Raw genomic sequence first — 27,630 nt, forward strand, 5'->3', positions numbered from 1 at the left:
CAGGAACAGGAGTCGAGCCCTTTTCTAAGAGCCTTTGAGAAACGTTGTTACTGTTTTCTCTAAAAATGCCAATTGGTATACATTAAGATGTCCTGATGTTAAACACTAAACAGCCTAAGGTGGAAAGGCGACCTCAGTACTCTTTAGAGAACTGTTGGCTTAAGACGAGAAGGTATGTGGATATGTAGCACATCACACAGTATTGCTCTTGTGACTGACCTCCAGTGTTATTTTTCAGAGTAACCTGCTAATAACCAAGAAAATCTAAGGAGATCATTGTTAACTCTGTAACCTCAGTTGTGCTCTACCAGTAACCTGAAAAATAACTCCATTTGGAAAGCTGGGGCAATCAAGAACGCACAGATACTCCTCTATCATGACGGAGAAATAATTTTTACTGCTGTTTCCATTGCAGGAAAGATCACAGAGAAACTCTTTTAATATGTCTCCTACTAAACCCAGATGGTACTAGGATTTCATTGACCAAGACATCAAAAGAAGGATTTTGTGACGGCTAAAACAATCAGCTGACAGAAAGATTTACCTCTCAGTATTTATGTCTTCCAGAGTCTCACTGTAACCAAGAGGACATGTGCATAAAACAAGCTACACATACACACCTTACTGTGGCTTTAGGTAGTTCTTTAATACAAAAAATTTGAGGGTTATCCTTGCTCTTTGGTGATATAACTATTCCAGTTTCCATATGACAAGGACTCTTGATTTGAATGGTTTTATGCACTCTGGTAATTTGGCCAACATTAGTAACCTCTGAAATTCTGTTAAACTATATTCTGTACTTAAAATTTTGTTTGTAACTTCTATGCCAAATTAAAAAGCCAATATAAAATTATCAGGAGCTGGGGTGGGGCAGGGGAGGTTAATTGGAACTGGGCATAATCCGTGAAAAGTGATGGGATGGGATTGAAGGCAAAACACAAAATCAGAATTCTCTCTCTGTCTTGTTTTGGTTAACTTTTATCAAAAGTGTCAGACCTTCTGTTTTCTGAAAAATATCTTCCATATCCCTGTGCTGCTCTTTTTTCACAGTGATATATCAAGTGTAGCTCTCCTTTCCTAGGAATGTACTGCTCCACTGATCAGGAGACATCTTAATTGATCCTTTCAGAGAGTAAGAATTTAAACCACAAAAATCTGGGGATATATTTACTTCGTACACTATTGTTTTACATCAAATACTCTTGTAAAAATAAATACTTTTTTTTTCCAAGTATGTGTGGTCTTTCCATTGCACAGTGGTTCAATGTTAATATACAAACTTAGTAAGAAGAATGACACCATTTCTGCTTTTGCAGTAGGAGACAACCATCAGAAAGTTATTAGTTAATGGATATTAACAATATCTTTTTTTTAAATATTGAGCACAGTAGTAGTTTATTTTGCTTGCTACAGCTGTTCCAGTCTGTCTCAGCAGTATTAACATAAGCATGAACTTAAGCACTGGTTTCCCTCACATCAGCTTTGTGATCCATCATGCATTGTAGCAACTGAGAAAATAAACAGAAAATAAAACATGAACACCAAACAACCTAAAAAAATGGCAAAGAGGTGGCAGCCCTGCCCTTGTATCTGGGCTTCTGTGGCCTTTTGTTGCTAATACAAGCATTGCTAAATAGAGTGGGTCTCTACATTGAGAAGGAAGCTGAAGGTGGCTTCAAATAGTTACTGTCATGGTAACTCATCACAAGTAAGGGAGAACAGGAGATTCCTGTATGTATTCTATAGTAGCTTCATTAACATGATATAAGCATTACCATTAGTTTAAAATCCTTCTGAGTCATGTGAAAAGCTCTGGGAGTGAACCATACAGAGTGGTGTTTAATTATTTAGGTTTTTAATAGGCCCTATTGAAAACTTAGCAGAAAAAAAAGGACACAAACCAATGTTCATTTTACTCAAGATTCTCCCCAGGTGGGTGTTTCCGTATTTGTTTCCTGAGAGGAGGAAGTTGTAGATTTTAATTATAGTAAATAAAAGCAAACAATAACAACAAAAAAGTGAACTTCAAATTTTATTGTAAATAAAGTATGGAAGCGATGTTTTATCAAATGATACCTTTAATCAGCCACCCCCTCTGAATAAAAAAAACCCTTTTTTTTTGTTTTGTTTTTTTGTTTGTTTGTTTGGTTTGTGTGTGTGTGTTTTTGGTTTTATTTTTTGTTTGCTTTTTATTGTTCCTTCCCATCCCTATTTCAGCCCTTTCCAAACACAGTGGTGGTTTTACTTCGGATAGGATTAGAAACCCTGATGCAGAAGGCTGAAGGGTCTCCTACTTGTTTCATTAGGCCAGAAGCTGACTAGTATCTCTCTGATTCTTTTCCAAACATGGCTTTTAACTGTAAAAAAAATTAATCTCAGATTAAGTTAAAACTGTATCTGTGTAGTTAAGCAAGGATCACAATCTGTATTCCTGTGCTGCTTGTTCAGAGCAAAGGTAGACCATAATGAGGACGTGACCCAGGCAGGTCCCTTCTCCCCTTGGAGGAGATGCGTTCCTGCTCATACACTTTCTGCTACAAACGTGGAATAAAACATAACATTTTTCTGACAGTAGTTCCTCTGCTTTGTGTTCTGTCTTCAGCTTTGGTGGGCGGTGTTTGCAGCTGCTGCTGCCTCTGTGCTTCCTGCTTCAGATGGGAATTAGCTGTACCCTGTTGCCCGTTCCTCACACATGAGAAGGAAGGAAGGAGAAAGGTCTGGCCTGGCAGCAACAGGTCTAGCCAGAAACACAGCCTGAGCAAGTCAGCAGCTTGAGGAAACAAGTAGGACTCAAGGTGTAATACCCCATATGGATTTCTGACATGTGAAAATCACTATGAAAAAGGACATTTACAAAAAAATAAACAGAACAGTTCTATAGAGTTAGGCCATGATAACGTATCATGCAGAATACTGCAGCCAGCCAGTTTATCTCCACAGCTGATTAAATTATCGAAAAATTGGTATTTCTGTTACAAAGGATTTCAGCTGTTTTGTTAGGATTTGCAGGTCTAGGCTCCTCTGCATCTGTAAGTATGCAGAAGGAAACCATGGCACCATTGTAAGCATGAACCAGGAGCTGAGCTACTGTGTGCCATTATGCGCTGAATGCTTTACTTGTGTTGGGTTGATTCTTTCCGTGCAAAAACTGGACTGGAAGTCTCTGGAAGTCGCACGCTGTTCAGGACTGGTGCAGGATCGCGGTGAGTCGGGTGCCGCGGGTTGTCCCGTGCCCACACCCGTCTGTCTCTCCATACACGTGATTTAAGAGTCAGGAGTAGCTGTGTATGAATTACTGAAACAAATTCAAAATGCACATCTGTAACTTAATGGTATCTTCCTCTGGGCAAAGCAGCCTCTTAATCATAGAATAATTTTCGTTGAAAAATACCTTTAATAACATAATATTAATAGATTGATATAATTATATATTTCTATACTTCTATAGTAAGACTGCTGTTTGACATAAACCCACATCCTGAGCGCAAAATCTTAACGTATTTCACTTGCAAACCTTATTCCAGGACACTAATTCTTGGTATCTAAAAGTAAGTTAACATATTTTGTGGTCTTTAAAAATTGTAAAATGGCTGCCTTTGTGCTACAATTCCCAGTGTTCATGAGTCAGGTTTGATGTCCTCTGTAACAAAGATTTTAATAGACACATCAAGTGCATTTCTGTTCTTGGCCCAATCTTTGATGCAGAGACTAGTAGTGTGCCACCCCCCCAAAAAAAAAAAAAAAATTACAAGAACGAACAAGGAAACACGCAAAAAGGAGACCCTGTCTCATCTAGAATTTCACCACAAGTATACTGAGTTTATGCACGTATAAATACTGAAGTGAATGTATACATTTGTGTGTGGAGGTTCCCTTGTTTCTCTGGTACAACAAATGTGAAAAATTATTTTTAAAACTTTCCTTGCTGGCAGGCTGACATGTGCCAGTTAATTATGCTGGCGCATAAAGGAATGGAGACATTTGCACAGTGCTTGGGAGATACACTGCATTTGCCTGTTAACTGTAAAACTGAGGGCCTATTTTCTGTACAAAACTAAGGGCCTGATTCCTGCAGCCTATAGCTGCCAGAAGAGCAGGCATTTGCTGTTTCTTATTTAAAGGCATGTAGAAATTGCAGCTGTGTGAAGATTGCTTTTTTGTGTGATAATTTATACATCTGAAAACAGAACTTAATTTTCAGCTGGCCATCGCTTTGTACGAACAGAGCACCCCAACAGCTGCGGTGCCCACGGTACCACCGTGCCAAGGCCTGTTCCTGCTGACCGCCTGCCTGTGGAGGTGACGGCTCTGCTGTCCTCTCACACACCTCTGAGCAGTGGCTGGACATTGTTGGCGCCTTCAGTTAATGTATTTCCCTTCACTCCTCTCTGAAAAACCAGCGTGTCTCTGACTGCTTCCAGGCTTTTCCTCTGGGCTTGCTGGGAGTGGTGTCTCAGCACTGGGACTCTCGAATGAAACTCTCCGTGGGATGTTTAATTTGTGAGCCAGTGGTGCCTGTTTTGCCACTAACATCATCCCCAGCCACCGTGACTAGATGTTGGTAGATCTAAACAGGCTAGTTTGAGAAGCTGGTGTTTGGCACCATAATATATTTCACTTAATCTTTAATCCTCAAAGGACAGTGCTCATCATCCACTACACGGGAGAAAAAAGTGTATTTTTCAGTTAAACTCATGTTGTTACATCACAGTATCATCTAACTTTGTTATTCAGTTATTTTTATATTTGGCAGTAACCGCTGTCTGCTTTACAAACGTACCCCCTTACTGTCAATTCTTGCAAACACAACAAAATAAAAACTAGAGTGTGTCAGCCACCATCTTACTCCATTCTGCATCTGTGTCTTGGTGTGCCTGAAACTCACCTGTTTAACTGCCAAGCGTGACCAATTGTTAGAGCGAGGCCAGAAGAGGCCACAAAGATGATCAGAGGCATTTCTCCTATGAAGACAGGCTGAGTTGGGGGTTGTTCAGCTTGGAGAAGAGAAGGCTTCAGAGAGACCTTACAGCAGCCTTCCAGTACATAGAGGGGACCTACAAGAAAGCTGGAGGGGGACTATAAGGAAGAAATTCTTCATCATGGGGGTGGTGAGGCACTGGAACAGGCTGCCCAGAGAAGCTGTGGATGCCCCATCACTGGATGTGTTCAAGACCAGGTTGGATGGGGCTTTGAGCATCCTGGTCTAGTGGAACATGTCCCTGCCCATGGCAGGGGAGTTGGACTAGATGGTCTTTCAGGCCCTTCCAACTCAAATCATTCTATGATTCTCTGATAAGTGAATTAAAATTTCATTCCAATTTATTCCATTTTACAGCTGAAAAGTTCTATTTCTTTTTCTTGTTCCCTAATGTAAGATATAAGCCCCCTCCTCCCTCATTCCACCTTTCACATGATGCCTCTTTCCTACAGCCATAGCATTATCATCCATTTTGAACTCTCTCTCCTTTCCTTCAGTAACATGGCAATATTACTGTGCAATACTGCCGCTAAGATTTTGTCATTGCCACCACTTCTGCTGAACCTGCCCATCATGCCCTAAATTCATTATCACCTTTTTTTCCCTTTAACTACAAGAAGGCTTTTTAATAAGTTATTAGTTTTTGTTGAGGGGAAAAATTGTTCCTGTTTGCTTGAATTAAAAACAAACATGCAACTACATGACATAAATGCTGAACGTTTGTTTTTTTACATAGATGAAGAGTCAGATGAACAATCACTCAAGATTGGCCATTTTACGCAAGAAAAGTAAGCCCATCTACTGATACTTTATGGTTTCTATGCACACCACACTTCTCCCTAGGACTTGTCTCTTCTTCCTTCAGTCAAATCACAGGAATGCACAGGTTTCCCTGTTGACAGCTGGGAAGAAACAGTGGGAATTAGGAAGCAGTCATACTAAGAAAACAGTAAAACCAAAGTCTTAGTTATATCTTAAGCTAGGTGATTCTCTTTTATCAATATCAAGTAATGCCAGCACCGGCTGTGGGAAAGATGTGACACTGAGAAAACAATTGTTCTACACCACAGAATGACTGTCAGTGCTAAAATTCAGTGAATTTTTAGCAGTATAATTCATATTTGGGCACCACAATTATTGTTACATCACAGTATCATCTAACTTTGTTATTCAGTTGTTTTTATATTTGGTAGTAACTGCTACCTGCTTTACAAATATATCCCCTGACAGTCAATTATTGTAAACACAACATCCAGCACCAAAACAACAGGTTTATAAGAGGCAAGGAACAAAGTCACCAAAAAATTATTCCCTTCTTTGTCCTCAAACACAGCTAGTAAAGAATGTGGTTTCTGGTATGTTTTAGAAGTGGTGAGGACCCACTGCTCCCACTGCAGCCAAAAGGAGGAGTTTACTCTCCAAATGTCTGAGAAATCAGAGCTAAACTGTCTTCCAGATTCACAAAAGGAAACTGAATTGGTAAGAAAATTATGAAAGTGACACCACAACAGGATGTCACATGGCAGTCCTTCTCATAGTTTCTTTAAATACATGTGGATTCCTGGACTCTCATACATTTTGAACAACTGTCCCAAGTAGAGTTATTGTTGAAGAGGAATATCAATAATGGGCTGTTCAGATGCCTGATTTTTGAAACAAAGGGGAAACAGCACTGATATAATACCAAACTCTTTTTTTTTTTTTTTCCTTCAGTATTCTACGATAACTAAGTTTGCCAAGTCTGAAGAAATCAGGGCAGGGAAGAGGTGACCTAGAGACTGCTGTGCAGTTAGACAGAAGTATATATGTGAAGGAACTCAGTAGAAAGATACTCAGATTTTATATGCAAGTTATTAAATTTCATTCTATGATGTTTTTATAACTTTGGGCTATTCCCTCTGAAAAATAAAATTATAAAAAATAAAGTGACTGGATGTACCATTTGTACAGCCTGCCCATCCACAGCAAAGAGGTAAAACAGGAAATACAGTCTCCAGCTCAGCTGCTGGAAAAGCAGAACAGATTGTTTGAACAAAGTGAATCTTACTAAAAATAAACTAACTTTACAGGTGTGAATTAACAGTAATCAATACGTTAAAATTTATGGTAGGATAGTGCCTGGGAGCAAAGCTGGCATCACACATGTAGGGACATGCAGGGGCTGACACGTATCTTCCCCTTCCCTGGCAGGTACACTGGATGACTTGCGCCTTTACCTATCTTAGCCTAGTAAAAACCAGCTGGGTTTGGTTGCTTGGCTCGCTTTCTCCTAGAAACCCTTTATGCATCATGCCTACTTTCGTCTTGGATCCTGGGCAGAAAGGGAGAGGGGGGAGGGAAAGTAATGGCAATGCTTCTGCCTGATGAGTAACTGCATCCAAATCTTGCTCTGCCAACACAGCAAAAGAAAGCAGAACTGTTTAAATCAAGATCAGAAAAGCTATGACGAAAAACAGTCAGCAGCTATCATCTGAAACCTTTATATCCAGACAAAATTATCTTTCCAAAACAAATGTTATAGCTTAATTGCAAGATGTGGCCTTGACATCTGCTCAGCATCCTTTCATGGCCTCGGTCATGCAGGCCAGAACAAGCAACTACAGCAATTCAGTCTGCCCCTAAAGTACATTCTACAGTGTACTGATCATTGGTGTTTTAGCAAAGACACGACCCCACAAGGAGGGAAAGTTGAAACATACCAGCAGTTTTTGCAATGCATTTGAAGAATAAATTTAATGGTCTATGGAGACAACATTTGTACTTTATGTCATCAGCAAAGGTGGTAATGATCCCGCCTACAAGAAACTCGCAGATAATGCCTGACTTCATGGACACACATATCACTTATTTCCATCTTAAGAATAATTGTGTAGCAAATTTCAAGGCCTATCTCTAGTGGAATTTGATGCTGGCTTTTCCATCCCTATTCACAAATATCTCAACCTAATATAGAAGTGCAGCACAATCATGAGATTAAAAGCAGATAAAGACTTACTGGCAGTCTCTACAGGGCGTGATAGTACAGATGGGAAATTTGTATCTTCAGCTACCATTATAAGTTAGTTTGGAATAAAAAAATTGAAGTCCTATCTTTCGGAAACTTACACGCAGTAGAAGCTACAGCATCATTAGTCAAAACAAAGAAAAGCTACTTTCTCATACATGAAACATTAGGGCAACTTTTAACAGTAGCATGCAAAGGACATATTGCATGCATCTGTTTTGGGAGCCTCAAAATAAACCCACAAACGAAGAAATAAAATCAAAACAGCAAGGAGTGAATAAACTGTATATACAGGCTGGTTTGGCACAGACAAATGGGAAATCTGAAGGACAGTGTAATTCAGAATGTGGGCAACATTATGGTCAAGAATATGTGAAAATGTGATCTTTTCAAGATGGCAGACTGCATCTGCAAAAAGTTCACAGGCCTAACAGTTGTTTTTATTCAAAATAATAGAAAAGAAAGGGTCATTGTTCTTGAGGGGCTGCTTTTTTAATGAAATTACTTTATCATCTGACCTAATACTGAAGAGTTACAAAATATGCTTTTAAAGTAGCAAGAGGTGTTAAGAGACAAGGGAACTTAGTTAAATGCACAGACATATTAAAGACATAGTATTGCTGGATTTTTTTCTGGTACTTGTTGATGTTCAGGTTAACTGTCTTATATGGAATTGTTATTTCCTAATCCTATCAGTACTACAATTAAATTAAATATAAAAATCAGGGCTAAATTTCTGCAGCTGAGTTTCAACATGCTAGGTTTTTTCTTCCTTCTCACCCTCTCTCCCTTCACATACACGCAAGAATATGAAATACAAACTAAGGCACAACCTATGCCCACTAAGTATATTGCTACAACTCAGCTACAGCCAGCTGACATTCCGAATGTTTGTTTCAATGACTGATTTTTGTTTCAATGGCTGATGGCAATGCAGTGCCTATCCCTAGCTGGCTCCTGGCTGCCAAAGGCCCCAGTCACTGTGAGCACACTTAAGCCATCAGAAGGGGCTCATGAAGTTTGTTCCTTTGCAGCAGCCAGACAGCTGGTTAAAGGAAGACAGCCAACACAAGCAAGGGAAACTCCTTCTGGCATTCCCTAGTGAACAGACCACCTAACACCAAATTCCCAGAATAAGCTACTGTCTGCTAAGGCAGCAAAGGTAATGGCTACCATGAGCCTATCTTTTAAATCCAGGAAAGCATTTAAGGAAAAAATGTACCACGAGTAAGAAAAACTTGCCAGAGAGGTAGGTGGACTTAAACAGGGCCACATGTGAATACTGCTATGAATTAAGTGCTAGAAGGCTGCCTCTAGCACTAGCTAATTCAGCTACAGTGGTTTAACTTCTGGTGTTGCCCAGCAGAACGTGCTGATTGTATAACAAAGCCCTTTAAGGCTCTGGAAAGTACAAAACATAGATTCAAAAACATGCTCAGTGCTCTGGTGGAGGACTCCTGTAACATTCCAGGTTTTCACTTCTCAAACTTGGGTCTAGTAGAAAGCTGCACTTCTGTGTCAGAATTTCTCACCTTCCTACAGTGTTCTTATATCAGAAGAAAAACTGCATTTTAATTAGCATGACATTATTTGCTCACACAGAACATTAGCATTGTATTCTGTCACTGGATAATACAGCAAAGAAATGGAGTAAACCTGGTTTAGTACTGGTTGACTTAATAATTGCCAGTCATTTTTACTAGACATTTCATCTTAAACCTCAAATGCTTCAGAATTTCTTTTATCATATCCCCTCAAAACCAAAACCAAGCCAAACTTCTTCTAACTTACCAAACTAGCATTAACTTCCTTGCACCTTCAGTGTGACTTTCTGCTAGCACCTCCTTGCACTTACAATGCTGTCAGTATGGAAACTTGATAACAAATCCCAGAAGTAACAGATTAACATGTTTCTACTAGTCGGCTAAATTGCAATAGATGGTAACATACCCGTTCTTACCTTAACTCAGAAAATAAAAGGTATTCTGCTTTGTATATACACTGTACTAAGATCTCGGGTGAATGGAATCCACAAATGGGCTTTTTTTCTGAAGAAAATCCACAGAAACCACCCTGCCCCATTCTGGAAAGCCTGCAGAATTCCAAAAGCTGTAATACAGCAGTCCTTAAGATTGGAAAGAAGCATCATCAACAAACAAGTCAAACTCACTGGTTGTATTCATATTCAAAACAAGTTGTTGGAGAAGAAAAACTTTGAGAAGCTCTGTATATTCAGTACCACCTCCAGGATTAGGGTGTGTGTTGACATGGGGATTGCAGGGAAGGAAACAAGCTACTTGCAGCCTGATTTCAGGACTTATTTTGGCTGGTTCAGCCCTGAAAGCTTCAAAAGAACTCTTCCAGAAAGCAGCAATGACAGAGGAGAAGACACACTTTAGATAGACAATGCGCGAGCCACCATTTGAGAAATCTTCCATTACTCAGATCTACCAAATGACACTGTTGCCTTCCACTGGCAAACTAAGAAAAGTAGCTACAGCATACCACAAAATCATGGTTTATATCAAAGTAACGTCATAATTCAAGCTCTGTGAAAGAACAAGGAAAAAGAAATACCAAAGATTTATAACAATTATCCTAAATAAAGCAAAAAGAATGCTGGTACAGATGTATCTTTTTAAAGGTACAGACAGCATTAACTAAGTTTCTTCCTTAAAGCCTCCTGAAACGAGCAAGCCCTCCTTGTAATTTTTAAATCATGCAGTATTTCTTAAGAAGCCAAACACAGGAAAACAAGGATGTACCCACTAGACAATGTTCCCAGTAGACAAATACCTCAGAGTTCATGATCAACAAATAATATAGCTTATTTCAGGTATGATACTCAGGGAAGAGAAAACTGGGTTGCTTGATTTTGCTTTTTTAGATATGTGTGGCTACCAACAAATGAAAATTGTGACATATTTCTTTCTGATTATTTATTCAGAAAAAAAACTCAATCCAAAAAGAGAGAGAAAAGAATCTTTCTTCACAGACATACATTATGTATTTACTGCTTCTTCATACACTGGAATTGAATATTAAAAATATTAACAAACTGGACATGTAGCTTCTGTAATTTAGTCTGGTGTGACTCACTGGGAAAAAAATCGTAAGAAATCAGACAACAGCATTACAAAAAATATCTTTCCACTTCTTACAGCCAAGGGATATTAAGTACATTGTTTTTCTTTTCGCTTGCTCAAAAACAAATGCCACATTCAGAAAGCCGTGTTAATTTAAGACACATGCCTCTGATTTTATACGCAAGAATAGTATTTGAAGCAGCATCTTTGAACACAGCACAAATGTTGACATTAAAGCTAGGTAATATATGAGAAAAAATTACTGAAAAGAGTTAAGATCCTGTGTCATTACTATTCTCCATGCTTATTTTTCTGGTTAAGCTAGAAACAGTTACACAACATTTTTGGGACAAATACTTTCCTAGGGGTAAAACAGTGAGCCATAGCTCCCTGACCATGCTCTTTGCATGAGACAAAAAACCTAAACAAAGCAGCAAGCAAACTACCCCTGGACATAAAAGGAAGGAGATAAGTAGCAACCAAATGCTCTCTTTAGGAAATCTGGCCCTCAAACTGGAAAGTTTCCTTATGCCTATATTGTGTTTGCCCTGTTTTGTCTGATTATGAAAAAGATTTCTTAAACAAATAAAACAACAGCATCAGTCAGGGCACACTGAAGACAGGCTGCACTGCAAGCAACCTTCTAGCTGCAGTGTCTGTTGACAGAGACCAGCTATGGATATAGTACTTTGCAGAGAACACTGTGCTGTTGAAGCTGCACTGCTGAAAAAATAATCTAGCAAATCTGAGAGGAGTTTCATTTTGGAAACATTTTCAAAAAGAACTAAAGAGAGTTCAGGAAACATCAATTTCCTGAGAACACAGAGTGCATTCCCAATGAATCACTAAGTCTCACTTGAGATCATTGTTAGTTTCATAAAAGCAGAAAAATAGAACAAAACATTTTAGGAACAACTTACCAACCAAGCAATTGGATACAACTTGCTAATAAAACCATGTGTAAATTTGGGAGAGAAACAGATCCTCAGCCAGATAAACAAGGAGGAGATGACTGAACTGCTTTAAATTATGTAGGTCTCTTGTTAAAGGAGGTGCTCAGAGTATAATTTTCAACCATCTTTAATATTTACTGTTATGTTCTAGAAGGTTAACATTTCCAGACAAATAGTTATTTTCGAATGTATATGAGGGAATAAAAAAGTTGAGGGATATGCTTTAGTAGATATCTTTCTACTCTTGGTAACCTGCAGTGCAAGACTTTTGTGAAAGTCTGACACCTGGATAAAGATCTGATTTGTTTGCTTGATAAGTAGATGACATCAAAAATCTAAACTTTCAATGTTAGTTTTTGAAGAAGTTCATTCAGTAGCTTCAGAGTCCTTTGGTTTTCTTCTCCACTACGGTTAATTCTGTATGCAGTACGGATAAGAAGGCTACAAACTTCTTTGCTTGTATCAGTTGTCTCAGTAACCTGAAAACAAACAGAGAAGACAGGAAATAATACATTTATGTTGCTAAGTACTAAGGATTCTCCACTAATATTTGCAACAAAACCGCAGATTTGTCCATCACCATTGAACATGCGAGACGCTCTGAGTTCAAAAGCAACGTCTGCTCAAGGTGTCTCTTTTCATACATCTTAGTGGAACTGAGCAACTTTTGAGATTTTTACTGTTTTCTTAAGTAAAACAAATCAAAAGGTCAAAAAGCTTTTACAGGAAAGAAAAATGGACAGTGTAACCATTTAGAAGTCATCTCCTCAGAAAACAACTAAAAAGCACGTGAAGGTTTTGTGTGAGTTTGCAGAGACAATTCAATTCTTTAAATTTTCCAAAAGTAAAAATAAATCTCTCCCCCACAAGATAATACAGCACCTGGAAAAGACACTGAATTGCAATTTTTGCAGATCAGGAGGGACTATACATTATCTGCTGCATTAATCCCAAAGTTTAGTATGCTAACCAATACCATTGCCGTTTGGTTCCACACCATTCTGCCTTTCATATATTGTCCTCAGGCCTTTTCAAATCATGTGGAGAGCCTAGCTACACATTAATGATTACACAGATACATTCAAAATTCATCAGACTGACATACTCTGGCCTGAAATGGCTCATGACCACCCCCCAGTGAGAAATACTCAGAGTTTTGAAAGTTGGTTATGTTGCTTTCTATAAAGAAACATGAAATTGCCTTTGGTTTTCCTGAAGGAGTTTAAAGTAGCAGACTAGTATATTGCAGCATCACTGTTTAGCAGCCACACTCCTCAAAAGGGAAACTAAAAAGAGCAGACTGTAAAAATACATACAACTCTAATTTTATCATTACATTCTCATGCTAAGAGAAATGGATCATTTGTGAACTTACACCTAAAATGCTAGAAATATCTTAGTCCTTCTAAAACAGAAAAACATTATGCTTGCATAGTAAACCAGAAGGGATAACCACCAAAATAGGTTTCCAGCATTATAAAATCAGGCTCCTTATACATGCCATATGCCCTATACAGATGGAAGAGCACACTGCTGCTTAAAGGAAAAACTTATTAAGTGCTAAAACCACACACTGGCCCCTAGACCTGCTTGTACAGGAGGCCTGTAGTTCTTAAAAGAGTATGCTCTTACAGTTAGGAATAAATTTCTAATCTCATACTGAGATAGTGCTGTTTATCCTGAGAGACAAACCACCTTTTGCTATTTGCTCCAATACACCTGAAGGCTCTCATCAACAACACCAAGATACTGTGGCAGGCTTCCAACATTTTACTCCCCTTTGGCTTTTTTCACACCCTAAGTTACTCTCTCAGGTCTTTGTTCTTTTTTTTCTCTCAATATCACACCAGTTTCCTCTCTGGCTTAGCTAAAGCATCAAGCTTCTGCCTCATCAATGCCAATGCTTAGTAACTACCTCTTTTACATAATGGAAAACAGAGTGAAGACAGTTCCATCTTCTCTGCAGCAGCTGGATCATTAAGGGAGTGATTTATAACTGGGAAAAGCAAAATATTTGCACATGCTATCTATGCCAGGTGTAAATGAACTGTATGTATCCCTTAATTGTAAGCAATTGATCCAAATGTTTCTGCAGCTGTATAGTCAGGACAGCAACCTTTTCAGTGGGATCTTGTCAAGAAGTGTCAAGAAGGAAAATATTTTGACTGTAGCTGAAATAGATATATGGCAAGTTAGGTATATTTCCTGTAGTCACGATCTTCTTTAATTCTCTGTTACGTTTCTTCTTTATTAAGAGACAGGAGCTTAAATTCCAAAATAATAATAATAATAAAATATTTTACTTAAATAAGGAAGAAACACTTACATGGTCAATAAATTCCTGGGCAATCGTATGTCCACCAGAGGAAAAGAGCAAAAAGTTGGTAAGAAGATGTGTGATAAGATACTTGCTACAACACTGCTCCACACCCTTCACACTGTGGACAGCAGCCTCCAGATCTTTGATAGAAAGGACTGTACAGCTGAAGAGCCTCATTAGATGATTGTAGACTGCCTGGGCTTCTACCTGTAGGAAACAATTTCAAAGGACACAGGATCAGAAAAGAGGTCACACCTGTGGTATTTTTCCTTTGGATTTATTCACAAACAGGAAACTAAATCCTTGGCAGAAACTACCCAAATCTGAAAAGAGTTTGAATTTAAGCATCAGGGAGAACAGGGAAGGAAGGGCTGTACACATTTCTTTTGTACTGATTCACACACACAGAAGTGGACAGAATGGATTTTTTAAATTTTCTTAAGTCTTACAAATTAAGCAGGCAGGGCATCAAGCCAGGATTTGCCCTTTTTTAATAATAAAAGGAAATGGATAAAGTCCCTCAGCAGAACATGGTCAGAATTTTGCATTGTGGAAAAAAAGAACAGAGGCTCCTCATGGGCTCATTGCAGTATTGCTGCTACAAATCATTTAAATCCCCATGCAACCTGACCTCAGCTGATAAAATGTTCTGGTAAGAATGCATTTTTTTCCTTCTTCCTGTGTTGTTTGCAACTTACGTTTTTACCTCTTGAGTTAGCCAATAAAAAATAGTTTTTACTGGGAGTACAAAACAGAAGATTTTGGCGCACACACAATGGAAAAAGAACTATATGAAACCATTGCAAAAAATCCTAACAATAATTCTGTTCACTGTATTAAAAATAAACAAACTGCTAGGAAAAAACCCAGATGATTAAATGCAGGAACAATGGAAAAATATACGACTGCAGAACCAAAGGAAAGGGACACCCATTTCTCCACCATGCTCATTAGGACAATTTGCTTCAGTTATTTACCTGACCTTGCTTTTCTCATCACTGTCCTATTAACAACTCCACATAAAATAATCTGAATTCTTGCATTATGTCCACAATTACATGTGAGCTAACAAACAATACCAGAATCTAAAGAAAGTAACTGGAATTCTTCAAGATCCTTTAGCCCTCCTTGCTTCCTAATCTTGTGCTGTACCAGAGACTAGAGATGGACAGCAGCAGGTTCTGCTCCATGAGCTCACCTACCCTAGAAGACTCAACCTTAGTGCCAAAGTTACTATGATCAACCTCCACTTTTTGTTTCTGCAGTGTTTCAGAGTCTAAAGGTATGAAAGGACTCCAACAAATGAATAAATATCGAGAAGAATATTCAGTCTTGCACATATGAGTAAAGTCCAGTGAACAGCAAAAGTAATTTCTTTAGTTTTTAAATAATTTTGACCCTATGTGTTTCACTCCTGCTGATATATATATGCTGCTACCTAAAGTCAGTAGCAGGAAGACAAAATCTTAAGTCGTGACTGCATGCCTTTCCACACAAGAATACGCTGAATGACAAGTCCTCCAGCTTGGCATCTGCCAAAAATTCCTATCCCATCTTAATCCTTAATTGGTGAAAGGTTCAGGGTAGAGTAGCTAAGAGCTAACTTGCCAAAGAACAAATTAGAAGAAAAAGCAAATATCTAACTAAACACGGAAGCTTTGCATGAACTGTGGGAATACTTCTGAAGTAGCCTGACCTGTGGGAAAAAAATTTATTGCTTGAAGCAACTAAAGGAAAGAATCATAATGAACTGAAAGATTAGACTTCTGGGAGCAGATGAGTAACTGCGTGGGCTGTCAGTGGAAAAGCTTTTTCTCACTAAAATTTGTCATACATTACAACAGAATAACAAACTGATAGAATAGGGGACACGCAGGGAGATGATTTTATATATAAGACGTGATTTCATTCTGTGGCGCTGGAGTTAGAACAATGTTCCATATGTAGTTCTGCAACTATAGACCCTCAGTTTCATTCACTCATGCTTATTGCTTTGGTATTTCCTTCTTTCCCAAAACTGCATTCTAAAACCAGCTCTGGTTTCTTCACTTTACTGTAGCTCTAACCTGCTCTAACCCTGCTCAGCCAATATGCCACTCCCTCTCCTGGGCTATAAGAATTAAAGACAAAAAAAAAAGTTAAAAAGTGATTGGGTTGTGAGCTTGCAGTGCTGTCTGGGTGGTAGAAGGGGAAGAGAAGGAAATAAAATATTGCAGACACACTGTTACACATGGACCATTAGATGTAAAATGAAAGCATGATGCTTTACTAGTGTGGTGTACTTAACTGCATTTTTAAATCAAACAATCCAGTTTTAGTTTAGTTTTAGAGATGCTGCAGCCAAATGTTGAATCTGGGCTTTGTAGATCAGATTGACAAGGCTAGTTCAAACTTGCAAAATCAGTCTAAATTAAAGGCTTTCTTGTATTTGCATGCATACATAGACACAAAGCACTCTTCATGCAGTACAACACTGCTTCCTTCTGTTAGAAACCCAGCATATGGAAATACAACATACTTGTTACAATCTCATACACGCCAAAAACCAGTAAAGATACACAACAGAAATCAGAAGAGTTTGGCAAGGTTAGGATTCAGGGCTGTGTCTGATAAGTATCTTCACTGCTCCAACTGTTCTTGTGATTTCTCTTCTACTTCCTTCTCAGAAGACGCCAGAACACAGGAACGTTGAATTCTGCCACACAGTGGTTTAAAAAATATCACTCCTCGAGCAGTTTTATTTCGTTAAAAGCACCCGAGTTATCCAAAAAAGGAAGCCAAGAAGGTACTAATCTATATAATATACTTTAAAAAGAGGAAAAATGTTTTATAAATGTCACCAAGAAAATCCACAAAAATTATCTTTCAACTGCTCCAATGCAACACAATTCCCAGGAGACCTTGTAAAGCTAATACCTTCTCCAGCGCAGATCTTTTGTTTTTCCAGCATGCACTATTTGTTTTATAGCAATAAGACATAAACAGACTATTGACTGCTTATTGCTGCTTACTATCACTACATTACCCACCATTGTCTGAGTCCTTTGTTGATTTTCATTCTGAGGACAGTAGTAAAATGCCAGCAGCCACAGCAGAGCATCTGGTTCTACAGCAGCCTTCAGTAGTTGTTCTGCTGCAATATCGAGCCATTCTCCAAAATGAGCAACCAGAAACCAGATTTCAAAAAGGTCAGCAAGAGAACTGGAAAGCAACAAACATACAATTAAGTATTTCTTGCTATTTAATATTTTTAAATGTCTTAAGTTAACTGCAAAGGTGCTGGCATGAAAATTAAAATCCTCAACTACTCTTAATAGATAATACCTTACCTGCTAAGCATACAGCCATGTACTACTCTATTACCTGCAGTCACGATCAAATGAGACATATTCAGTGCTATTAACAGATAAACTTTGCCAGTAAAACAGACTATCCATAGCACCAGTTTCTAATAACTGTGACAAAATACTATTAAAATATGCATCATAAAATTAAACCTTATTGTTTATACTCTCCAGTTGAAGGATTTGCAAAACTTTAAATTGTATTTCAAGTGTCGTATTCTAATATGCTGTTGCCTTATATTGTCTCCCAGTTTCTCTCTTTTGCTTTCCAGGGTTATTTTCTGGTCTTTGGTAATTCATAAGGCACAGGCTTTTTGGTAATTTGTGAGGAACTACATTTATATGGACCAAATATAAAATTTTTAAGGAAATTCATCTCCTGACTCTTAAAATTCAGGTCCTCTTTAAGAAAAATTTTGAAACTATTTACAACTGAGTGACTACAGTTAGAAAAAGAAAGGTGAGAACAGACCACAGCTCATCTCTACACCTTCTCAACTGCACTCTTCTAAAGTTAAGAATAAAGAAAAGAGAAATAATGGGAAGATGCAAACTAATGGTAAGCTTCTCTGAAGCAAAAAGTAAAATGGACAGTGGAAGGAAGGACAGACAGAAGGACAGCTGGAAATAGATTAAGAACCAGGAACAATTATTCCTATTAAGTCTGGCAAAAGTTTGAAGACTTAGAGGTTTTCCTTATATTTTACTTTTGGGGACTCCAAAAGCTGATCATTTCCAGGGAACTCCAAGAGATCTTAGAAATTTCAGAAGTTGCTGAAGTCATTTGATACCATCACACCATCTGGGCAACATGACAAGGTCATTGTTGGGATAAACTGGTTTATCTTTCAGACTTTCCAAAGGGGTGGGAGGCACAGTTTTACGGATGAAGGTGTGGTGTGTGCAGACAGTATTCTATGTCTGGAGTATACTGGTGACTGATGTTGTGTGTAAGTGCCCCAGAAATTACTTAGCCTGTAAATTACTTTGTCTATATGCCACAGAATCATAGGGCTTCTAAATCCTATTCCTAGGACACAAATCCACCGTTTCAGTATTTTGGGTGTGATAACTGACATCAGGCATAAGAGAAAATAGAGTACTGAGGTGACTGCTCTAGAAGTCACCATTGTTGATATTCCACAGCTTTTGGAGGGCCAGCAGCATGGCTCAGCAGAGAGCTAGAGATGTGTGACAAAACCTGAGACTAAAATTCCTTAGCTAAATGAACAGGATCAGCACTGGTAAAGTCTTTGAAGATACTTGAATCTGAAAATGCAACTTTAAATCCTTTGAAAAAAACAAACAAATGTGAGAGTGATGTTGGACAAGAGCAAAACAATCTCAGCAGTCTTTGCCTGTCAGCAAAACAATCTGCTAATCTGACCATAATTCAATGCTGTGACAACATAAGTGGATAGGCTAGCTCTGAAACCCAGTGATGTACAATCAAAGATGAAACTTAATTGAAAGTTACTTAGTGAAAACAGATAACTATACTTAGGATAATATTGACAGTATTTATGACTAGAAGTCTTCATACCTCAAAGGGTAAATACAGGTCCTTAAACTTCAAGTATTAAACTGATTTTAACAGGTACTTAGCAGAATACAATTTAGTTCTTGCTTGGAAAGAGTAATACACTAACAACTCACCATAACTTTCCTAGTTTGGGGTCACATACCCTCCACTTCTGTCCCCACTGCTGTTTTTTGCCTGCTTTATAGTGGCACGTATGGCAACTGCTTCCCTGTCATAGCCAAAAGTAGCCCTTTGATTTTTCTGGGACTTCCCACAGCAAAATGTACATCAGTTGATTTCTGTTTTAAAATGTCACATAGTATTTACTGTTCACTGAGATGACTACACATAATAATAATTAATGACATAGAAGTGATCTGTTCATTAGAAATACACAGAAAGCAACTTGCCGTAAGACTTACATTTGGTGTAAAACAAAAACATTGCAAAACAAGCAATATAAACAGCACTGACTACAGAAGCAAGAGGATATGCTATATCATAGTATTTTTTGCTCCTCTGTTAATTTTATTAAGTAGAAAGGATGCAGAATCAGGAATAAAGCAACAAAAGAAAATGGAATACTGTTTCATTATCGATATTGGTTTTTAAAAACTTGAGTCAAATCTATTTTCTTTGTAACTGAGAGGGTTTTGGTAGGAAACATAATTGTTGCATGAGCTCCAAAGGAAGTAGGAGGATATTCTGGCAAGTTCAGTGCTATTCAAACTAGTGTACTATGAAATCAAAGGGGGAAAAAGACAATATAAGCCACGAAAGTGCTAGGCAACAAGGCATAACAGACACTCTTCTATAATTGTAACACATTATGATGGATGATATTTGTTTTAAGTTTGAGCTATGTGTTTCTTTAAGAAGCCATGTTCAGCTACTGGTCACACTCCAAGGGTGTAAAGGTTTGACAGACTCCAGGCACGAACAGGTGAGACACAGCATGGAACTGCAGGTCACACAGAAAGTGAGAACCTGCCAGGAAGGCAGCCCAGCCTTAGAGGGAACAGCAAAAACCTTTTTTCTGCCACATAACAACAAAAATAAAGGTTCTGTGAGCTAAATGAAATCAAGCATGGATGGCACTATCTGCCTTCCAGGACACAAGGTGTCTTCCAGGACAGTTGGGAATCTTGATTTGCAAGTCTATCTGGCCTAGGTTTCTATTGAAATAGATCAGGTTTTAAATCGAAATGAAATTGGTTTCTTTGAATGTAAAAGTATCTCAATATCCTCTGTAAAGTTCACTGTTGGAGCAGATCTAAGCAGACTCCTGTCCAAGCTCTAGGCAAGTCTCATCATAAAGACTCCTTCCTTCCTTCTTTCCTTCTTGCCTTCCTTCCTGCCTTCCTCCCTTTCTTTCTCTCTTTCCATATAGTCCTAAACCATCTACTACCAAAGCAGAATTTGTACAGACAAACACTACCATTTGTTGTAACAACTATTTGGACAAAAAAAGCTAAGGGCAACAGGTCAGAAACACAGGGTGTCAGCTCAAAAAGTAATATAACAAAAAATGATACTGCAGTCTAGAAGTCATATATTCGTGAAAAAAAACAAGAAGTTTAAAGTTTGGATGTTTGCACAAGCCTGCTGAAAACCAATACAATCGCCTTCATAAAACAATACCACTCAAAAAGGCTCTTTCCAATGCTGGCTACTTTTCTGCGTGAAATAGTTCTCTTATCATTCAATCCAGAATCTCCCTGAAAGTTTTCAGGAAGAAATGGGAGAGCAGGCAAGTAACCATTTCTGTTATGCAGATAGCTATTTGCTGAAATGAAAAGAATAAGATTTCTTTACCCAAACACTTATTGGTCAGGTCTGTAAGTGCTACAAATTCAGGTTCTGTAAGTAATCTAAGTCCTGTGCATTAAAACAAAGTTTTATTTAGAGAATAATAAGAAAATTATGAAATGTAGCTAGGAAAGACTTCAAATGACATGACTTTTCAGGAGGTAACGTATGCAAAGGACAAAAAGTTAGAAAAGATAATACTGCTTACCTGCTGTTTGTATCTTCTACCAATGCTCTGAGCATATGTGAAATGTGTTTCAAGTGTTGAGCCCAGTGTGTAGTTGGCAGTTCTGATGAAAAAAAAAAAGACTCCTAAAAGTCTAGTCTGTCCAGCTAGAACAGAACACTGAAATTAACCGCATTAGGCTAGCATTAAAATTTGTGCTACATGATTCAGTTATCATCAAGCATTTAAAATTTCCCAGTTTTCAACAATAACTATTACTGTGTTTCCTAGAACAATTCATTTATAAAACCATGTGAGGAAGTCCAGCAAGGAATACACAAATGAAGCAGATGTACCACTGTGTAAATCACAGAATCACAGAATCGAGTGGGTTGGAAAAGACCTCAGAGATCATCGAGTCCAACCCTTGGTCCAACTCTAGTCCGTTTATTAGATCATGGCACTAAGTGCCATGTCCAATCTCAGTTTAAAAACCTCCAGGGACGGCGAGTCCACCACCTCCCTGGGCAGGCCATTCCAATGCCTGACCACTCTCTCTGTAAAGAATTTCTTTCTAATATCCAGCCTAAATTTCCCCTGGCAGAGTTTAAGCCCATGCCCCCTTGTCCTATTGCTAACTGCCTGGGAGAAGAGACCAATCCCCACCTGGCTATAACTTCCCTTCAGGTAGTTATAGAGAGTGATGAGGTCACCTCTAAGCCTCCTCTTCTCCAGACTAAACAACCCCAGCTCCCTCAGCCTCTCCCCATAGGTCTTATGCTCAAGTATAATCAGTGGAGTAACATTCTCAGAGGCTCTTGTGCTGAGCTGAAATTATTGCTCATGAAAAACTGTACCATACTGAGCAGTGGCTTCTTGGTCTATAAAAATGGGAAACCTGAAAAAAAAATTAGGTTTGCAATCTAAAAGATGAGCAGAATTCAAGCAGGCTATTTCTTTTCATATACATACAAAATTTTTAATAATGGCAATTACTAGTATATTAAGATACTTGGTAGATTTTTACAATCTTGGTAACTTGTCTTTGCTCCTACAAAATTATGCACTATGTCATTCACTTCTGGTTTAGTTTTCTTTACAGTATAATTCTCTGTTATTGTTACATAAGAATTAGGTATTCCTACAGAAAAACACATCAGAAGAATATTATTAGAATTGCTAAGTCAACACACCCTGCTGAGGAAATGGCAAAATTTTGTTTTCATCCCTTCTAAAGTTATTTTAAGAAATATACAGATCATGCAGGTTGGTGAATGCTGCAAGTATTTCATGAAGAAACTTACCAAAAGGACGTTTGAGCAAAGCTGCTACAAGAGGCTGGTGATGGTAAGGGAAGTAGGCCTTCAGTGGAAATTTATGCTAAGATATAAAACAATTATTTTAAGAGTTTTCTGGTCAGTATTTAAAAAAGAAACACAGTGAACAATCTCATCTAAGGTAGTAATTAGCAACACAGACTGAAGCAAGAGAACACAAAAGTACATCTACACTTAATTTTAGGATTTTGCACAAAGGGGTATATCTAGGAAAAGTTTGCTTAGAAAAATTAATCATTTGTGGATTTTTAAAATACATTATTAAAAAAGATTCAGAGTCAGAGGAAAATTATATCTTAGTATTCTTATGCTTTTCCCCTGTAATCACAAAAGCCTTCACTCTTAATATGCAGAGGTAAAAAGATATTAATTAGTTTAATTTATTTTTCCAATGTAAACAGGTCCAGAGATCATATTAACCTAAGAACTAATAATATCCACAAAATCTGAGGGATTGATGTAGATTATTGCCTTATGTTCAAAAATAGAAACCTAGAATTCTTAGGATCTGCAAGTTTGTGATGACACAAAAATGGGATGAGTGGCTGATATGCCAGAGGTTGTGCTGCCATGCAGAGGAACCTTCACAGGCTGGAAAATGGGCTGACAGAAGCCTCATGAAGTTCAACAAGAAGTGTAAAGTCCTGCACCTGGGGAGGAACAAGCCCAGGCACCAGTACAGATTGGAGCCAACCAGTTGGAAAGCAGTTTTGCAGAGGAAGACCTGGGGGTCCTGGTGGACACCAAGTTGAACATGAGCCAGCAATTTTCCCTCACTGCAAAGGCAGCAAATGTTATCTTGAGCTGCATTAGGCAAAGGACTGCCAGAACATCAAGTGACATGATCTTTGCCCTCAGTGCTGGTGAGCAGCCACTACAGCAGCCAAACCTGGAGGATGATGTCTCTTCAGTGCAAGAGAGACATGGACATACTGGAGAGAGTTCAACAAAGGGCCACAAGGATGATTAAGGGACTGGACCATCTCTCCTATGAGGAAAGGCTGAGAGAGCCTGGAGAAAACAAAGCTCAAGGGGGATCTATCAATGTATACAAATGCCTGAAGGGAGGGTGCAAACAAGTTGCCCACAGTGGTTGTAGAGTCTCAGTCCTTGAAGATATTAAAAAGTCGACTGGACATGGTCTTGGGCAACTGGTTCTAGGTGGCCGTGCTTGAGCCGGGGTGTTGGACAAAGTGACCTCCAGAGGTCCCTTCCAACCTCAACTACTCTATGATCCTGTCATTTCAGTCTTCAAGTCTCCAAACCATGCCCTTAGAACTCTTCTGTCTCCTTTCTTTAGGAACAAGAGACTATTTAGCAAATAGACCATCTCTTGAATCACAGACTGAGGATACAGACTATAAAGAAAAGTGATAGATTTCTAAATTAAATGAAGACCATATTTAGCAACTCATTTCTTTTGCAATATAAATGCATGCATCTTATAAACAAATGGACTGACACATTCTCTCTCTACTAATTTTTTTTCTGTAAACAGCAGTTAATTAACATCATAATACACTAATATATACAGTATTCTCAGACAGTCTATGTATCACTGGTATGTTAAGGTTCCAAAAGTCTACTTGTCACATGGAATTAGGTTAATTAAAAATTAATAATTCCTATGCTAAAGTATGCATGTAGGCAATTAGCTTGCACCAAAAATCCCCATGAAAAAGCAGCCCTTGACACAATTAGTAGTACCCAAGACAATCCACAGCATGAGTTACATATGAAAACAGTATTGTAAAGTAGATGAAAACCAGTTTTCAGCACCCTATTTAAGCAAAGCAAAAGATGTTTGCTTCCTATCATACAAATACAGTATTTTAGGCAATTCTTTCCTTACATAAGCCATCAGAAAGTACAAAACAAGTACAAAGAGACAGAATGAGTTTGGATGTGGCTGATTATAATAATTGCTGTGATGTATAACAAGAAATTAAAGTTGAACACTGGCTTAAAATATTTATCCAGCTATTTAAAACAAAATTCCCAGGTGAAAATCACTGTCAGTTCTGAAATGATCAAGGGAGTATAATCCTGGAGGAAATTATAAATGTCATCAAATAAAAATATGAACTTTAAATTTATAAATTCACAAGTAATGTGACCCAAATATCTTTAGGTCAGCTTTCACTACATCACAAACTTGAAGGAAATCTGCTTGTATAAAACATTAAAAGGATTATTCCAGCAGTAATCTCAGTAACCCTATTCTTAAATTTCTGATACAATGACTACACAAATTGTCTATTTTCCTAAGTAGGTTTAAACCCTGCGTTCCATTTATACCTTTTTCGGTCTCCCAAAACACAGAGGAAACAAGACTGTTCCTAAACCTGTAGCACTGGTTTTTCACACTCTTCAGCTTTTTTCTGCCAAACCTTGTTCCCTCTAAATGGCTTACAAAGTTATTGGAAAAGACAGCTATTTCTGACAGCTGCCACACTGCAATACAGAATTGTTCTCCTCTTACCTCGCAATTCAGTGCAGCTGTCAGACAATTACCCGGTTCTTTTGAAAATTTTGTGGACACCTCTGTTTGCCTAGCCTTTTCTCAATTAACTGTACTATAAATTCCTAAGGTCACAGATGACCCAGCCGGAACCCTCTTCATCCTCTGTCATTAATGGTTTTACCATTCCTCTGTGAAATACTAATGGAACACATTATGTCCTGTCAAGGGCATCCAGATACCACTAAGATCGGTGCCTTATGAATATATGTAATACTGGTATAAGAAAAAAATAATGATCTGACTGATTTAAAAAAAGCTTAGGAAGCAGTCTGTGCCTGCATTTTTGCATGCCAACTGTTAGACAAGGTTATGGTTGATAAACTGTGAAACAAGGGATTTTAATATTGAAGATAATACCTTAATTAGAGCACCACGAATTAAACTGTATGCAACTTAAATACAGAAAACATTTAAAATCATTACCAAAAAAGTGGGCAATAGTCTATGTTGCAATGCCAGCAGGTGAAGGACTTCACCCTGAAGCAAATGCATCACCTGCACAACAGAATTAGCTCTTGAGTGTCTGATGGGTATGGAATCTTTACTTGCTTTTTCCACACAGTCAGCTCCACCCAGGACTACACAGTGTGTTGCTGCCATGTAGTCAAGGTAGCATAGAATTAACATGCACAACACCTATATATTAAGCAAGACAGCTCATCCTTAATTCATATTGCCTGATTCTAGAAGACTGATTCATTCACACTGCAAATCAAAGGTCAGTGCATCACAAGTCCCAAGAAGTCCCAAAATTTTCTCAACTACCGTGTCCCCAAAAAGATGGAAAAATCAAAGGAACTAGGAATTTTCTTAAGTCTAAAGTGAAAGCCAATAAATGATAAGATACTGTCCAAACTTACATCATATGAATTGGAGTTAAACAATCAAACAAAATGGTCAGGATATGAAATGACAATGTGATCTGGTAATGTGAAAAGAAGTCTGCAACCTATAAATAAAATTTTTTCGCATCTCCATTTTGGAATTTAAAAATGAGAAATCGATCCTCCTCCTGTTTAAATCAGTATAGGCAACATTAATTCTACTTAATTCAGTTCAGTAAGACCTGTACAAAAATCTGTGCAGAAGACACTAATCTAGGAAATTTGATGCTTTAAACATGGGCAAAATTTCTGAGAGGCCACTGTTGAGGACGATGAACTGAAAGCACTACGTATTCTTCATCATTTACCTTTTGAACAGACGAATCTGACTATTCAGTGTCCTACTTAAAATTATTGGGGGGAATGGGGATGGGTTATCATCTCTGTTTCATTTATTATCAGAAACTCTGCTAATGCAAAGGAAAAACACATCTGGAGCTTTTCATCCTTTCTGCGAAAGATGGATGATCGTGACCATGTTCACTACACAGGCAGAAATTTCAGCACCAGGGGAACTGCCCCTGTGAAAATCAGTGTAGGTTGCAGGATTACTCCAAGGTGAAGACGGATAAATTGCTCTTACCTATTGGTTTCGCACTACAATTTTATTCACAGGTAAAGATGTTTAAACTGAACTTTGGCATGTATCTACTGCTGTAGAGAGATGCTATTATTCAGCTAATTTTATCTAATCACCATTCTTAACAGTAGAATTGTTATTTTCTTGTGAAATTTCATATCTTCTCACTGAAAAGAAACATTAAGAAACAGATCTTGACTAACCTGCTTGTTTTCATTCTGATGACCCTGAAGGAAAAGCTGTGTAAACACTTGTATTATGGTCATAACTTCTGGTGCTCCATCAGTTTCCAGCACTGCATTCCTAAGCATTGAAAAGCAAGATTATGACAGATCAGATAATTAGTCTGCCTATCACACCACTGTTAACTGAAATGAAGAAAAAAAGGTACATTCTTTGATTGCTGTGGATTCATGCTGTGTCTGAGCTCATTATGCCAGTGTGGAAACTGACAGAAATACTACTAACTTCGCTGGGTTTTTAAATTTTATTTTTACTTTTAAAAAAACCCATATGCAACTCCTACAAATAAACTGGATTTAGTAAGTATATACAAGTATATACTTACTAAAGTATATGCAGACACACATAGGAAATCTGGCATCTGAACCATCTTACTGGGTGCAGAGCAACCATTCCCAATATATACAGTTAGCCATACTTCAGTGCTTTGTGGGACTGCATCCCATAGGCCATCTCAAATTAAAGCACAGTCTAGTACAATCTCCTGGGATATCCTGAGGTATCTCAAGAAAAAACAAAAATCTTGACCTAAACTGTTAATTATAGCAGTCCTGCTGGAGCCAGGCAAACAAACACAAGTTGTTGATCAAATTTAAAAGCTAAGTATTTAAAAACCTACACAAGGAGATTGAACTTAATACAGCTGTTGTTCAGTTGCTGTGAGTCTTTAGTGATCACTAAGCAATGAATCAGTAGCACAAACAGAAATTAGTGTTTACCAAGGGTGTACTTTAGGTCAGTAATTGCTACAGATCTAATTAGGGACAAGTGCATTCCAATGTGTTTTCAATGGTAAAATCATAAAATCCACTCAGGAGGTTCAGGAAGGTGAACACTTTAACTACAGGGCATGTAACCTTGAGCAAATGGAGCAGAAAAA

General features: G+C 38.1%; 2 protein-coding genes across 5 annotated transcripts in view; one reads left to right on the top strand and one right to left on the bottom strand.

Annotated features, from left to right (window-relative positions):
• Positions 1 to 1,231, top strand: part of AOPEP (aminopeptidase O (putative)) — a gene marked incomplete at its 3' end in the record, with an annotated part of 232,900 nt that extends 231,669 nt beyond the window's left edge. For both annotated transcript variants that reach the window (XM_082074083.1, XM_082074084.1), the window contains exon 17: positions 416 to 1,231. The remainder of the gene's footprint in view (positions 1 to 415) is intronic.
• Positions 1,232 to 9,668: 8,437 nt separating this feature from the next.
• FANCC (FA complementation group C) overlaps positions 9,669 to 27,630 on the bottom strand; it is an 83,375-nt gene continuing 65,413 nt past the window's right edge. For 2 of the 3 annotated variants that reach the window (XM_082075736.1, XM_082075734.1), the window contains exons 10-15: positions 26,711 to 26,810; positions 22,487 to 22,562; positions 21,225 to 21,306; positions 17,371 to 17,542; positions 14,348 to 14,548; positions 9,669 to 12,500 (exon numbers count right to left, since the gene is read on the bottom strand). In XM_082075736.1, the coding sequence (XP_081931862.1) occupies positions 12,357 to 12,500; positions 14,348 to 14,548; positions 17,371 to 17,542; positions 21,225 to 21,306; positions 22,487 to 22,562; positions 26,711 to 26,810 (775 nt within the window). In that variant the 3' untranslated portion in view covers positions 9,669 to 12,356. The remainder of the gene's footprint in view (positions 12,501 to 14,347; positions 14,549 to 17,370; positions 17,543 to 21,224; positions 21,307 to 22,486; positions 22,563 to 26,710; positions 26,811 to 27,630) is intronic. The other variant, XM_082075735.1, reaches the window with a different exon arrangement.

The sequence above is a fragment of the Streptopelia decaocto genome, assembly GCF_964273445.1.
Source record: "Streptopelia decaocto genome assembly, chromosome: Z".
In the NCBI taxonomy this organism is placed as follows: Eukaryota; Metazoa; Chordata; class Aves; order Columbiformes; family Columbidae; genus Streptopelia; species Streptopelia decaocto.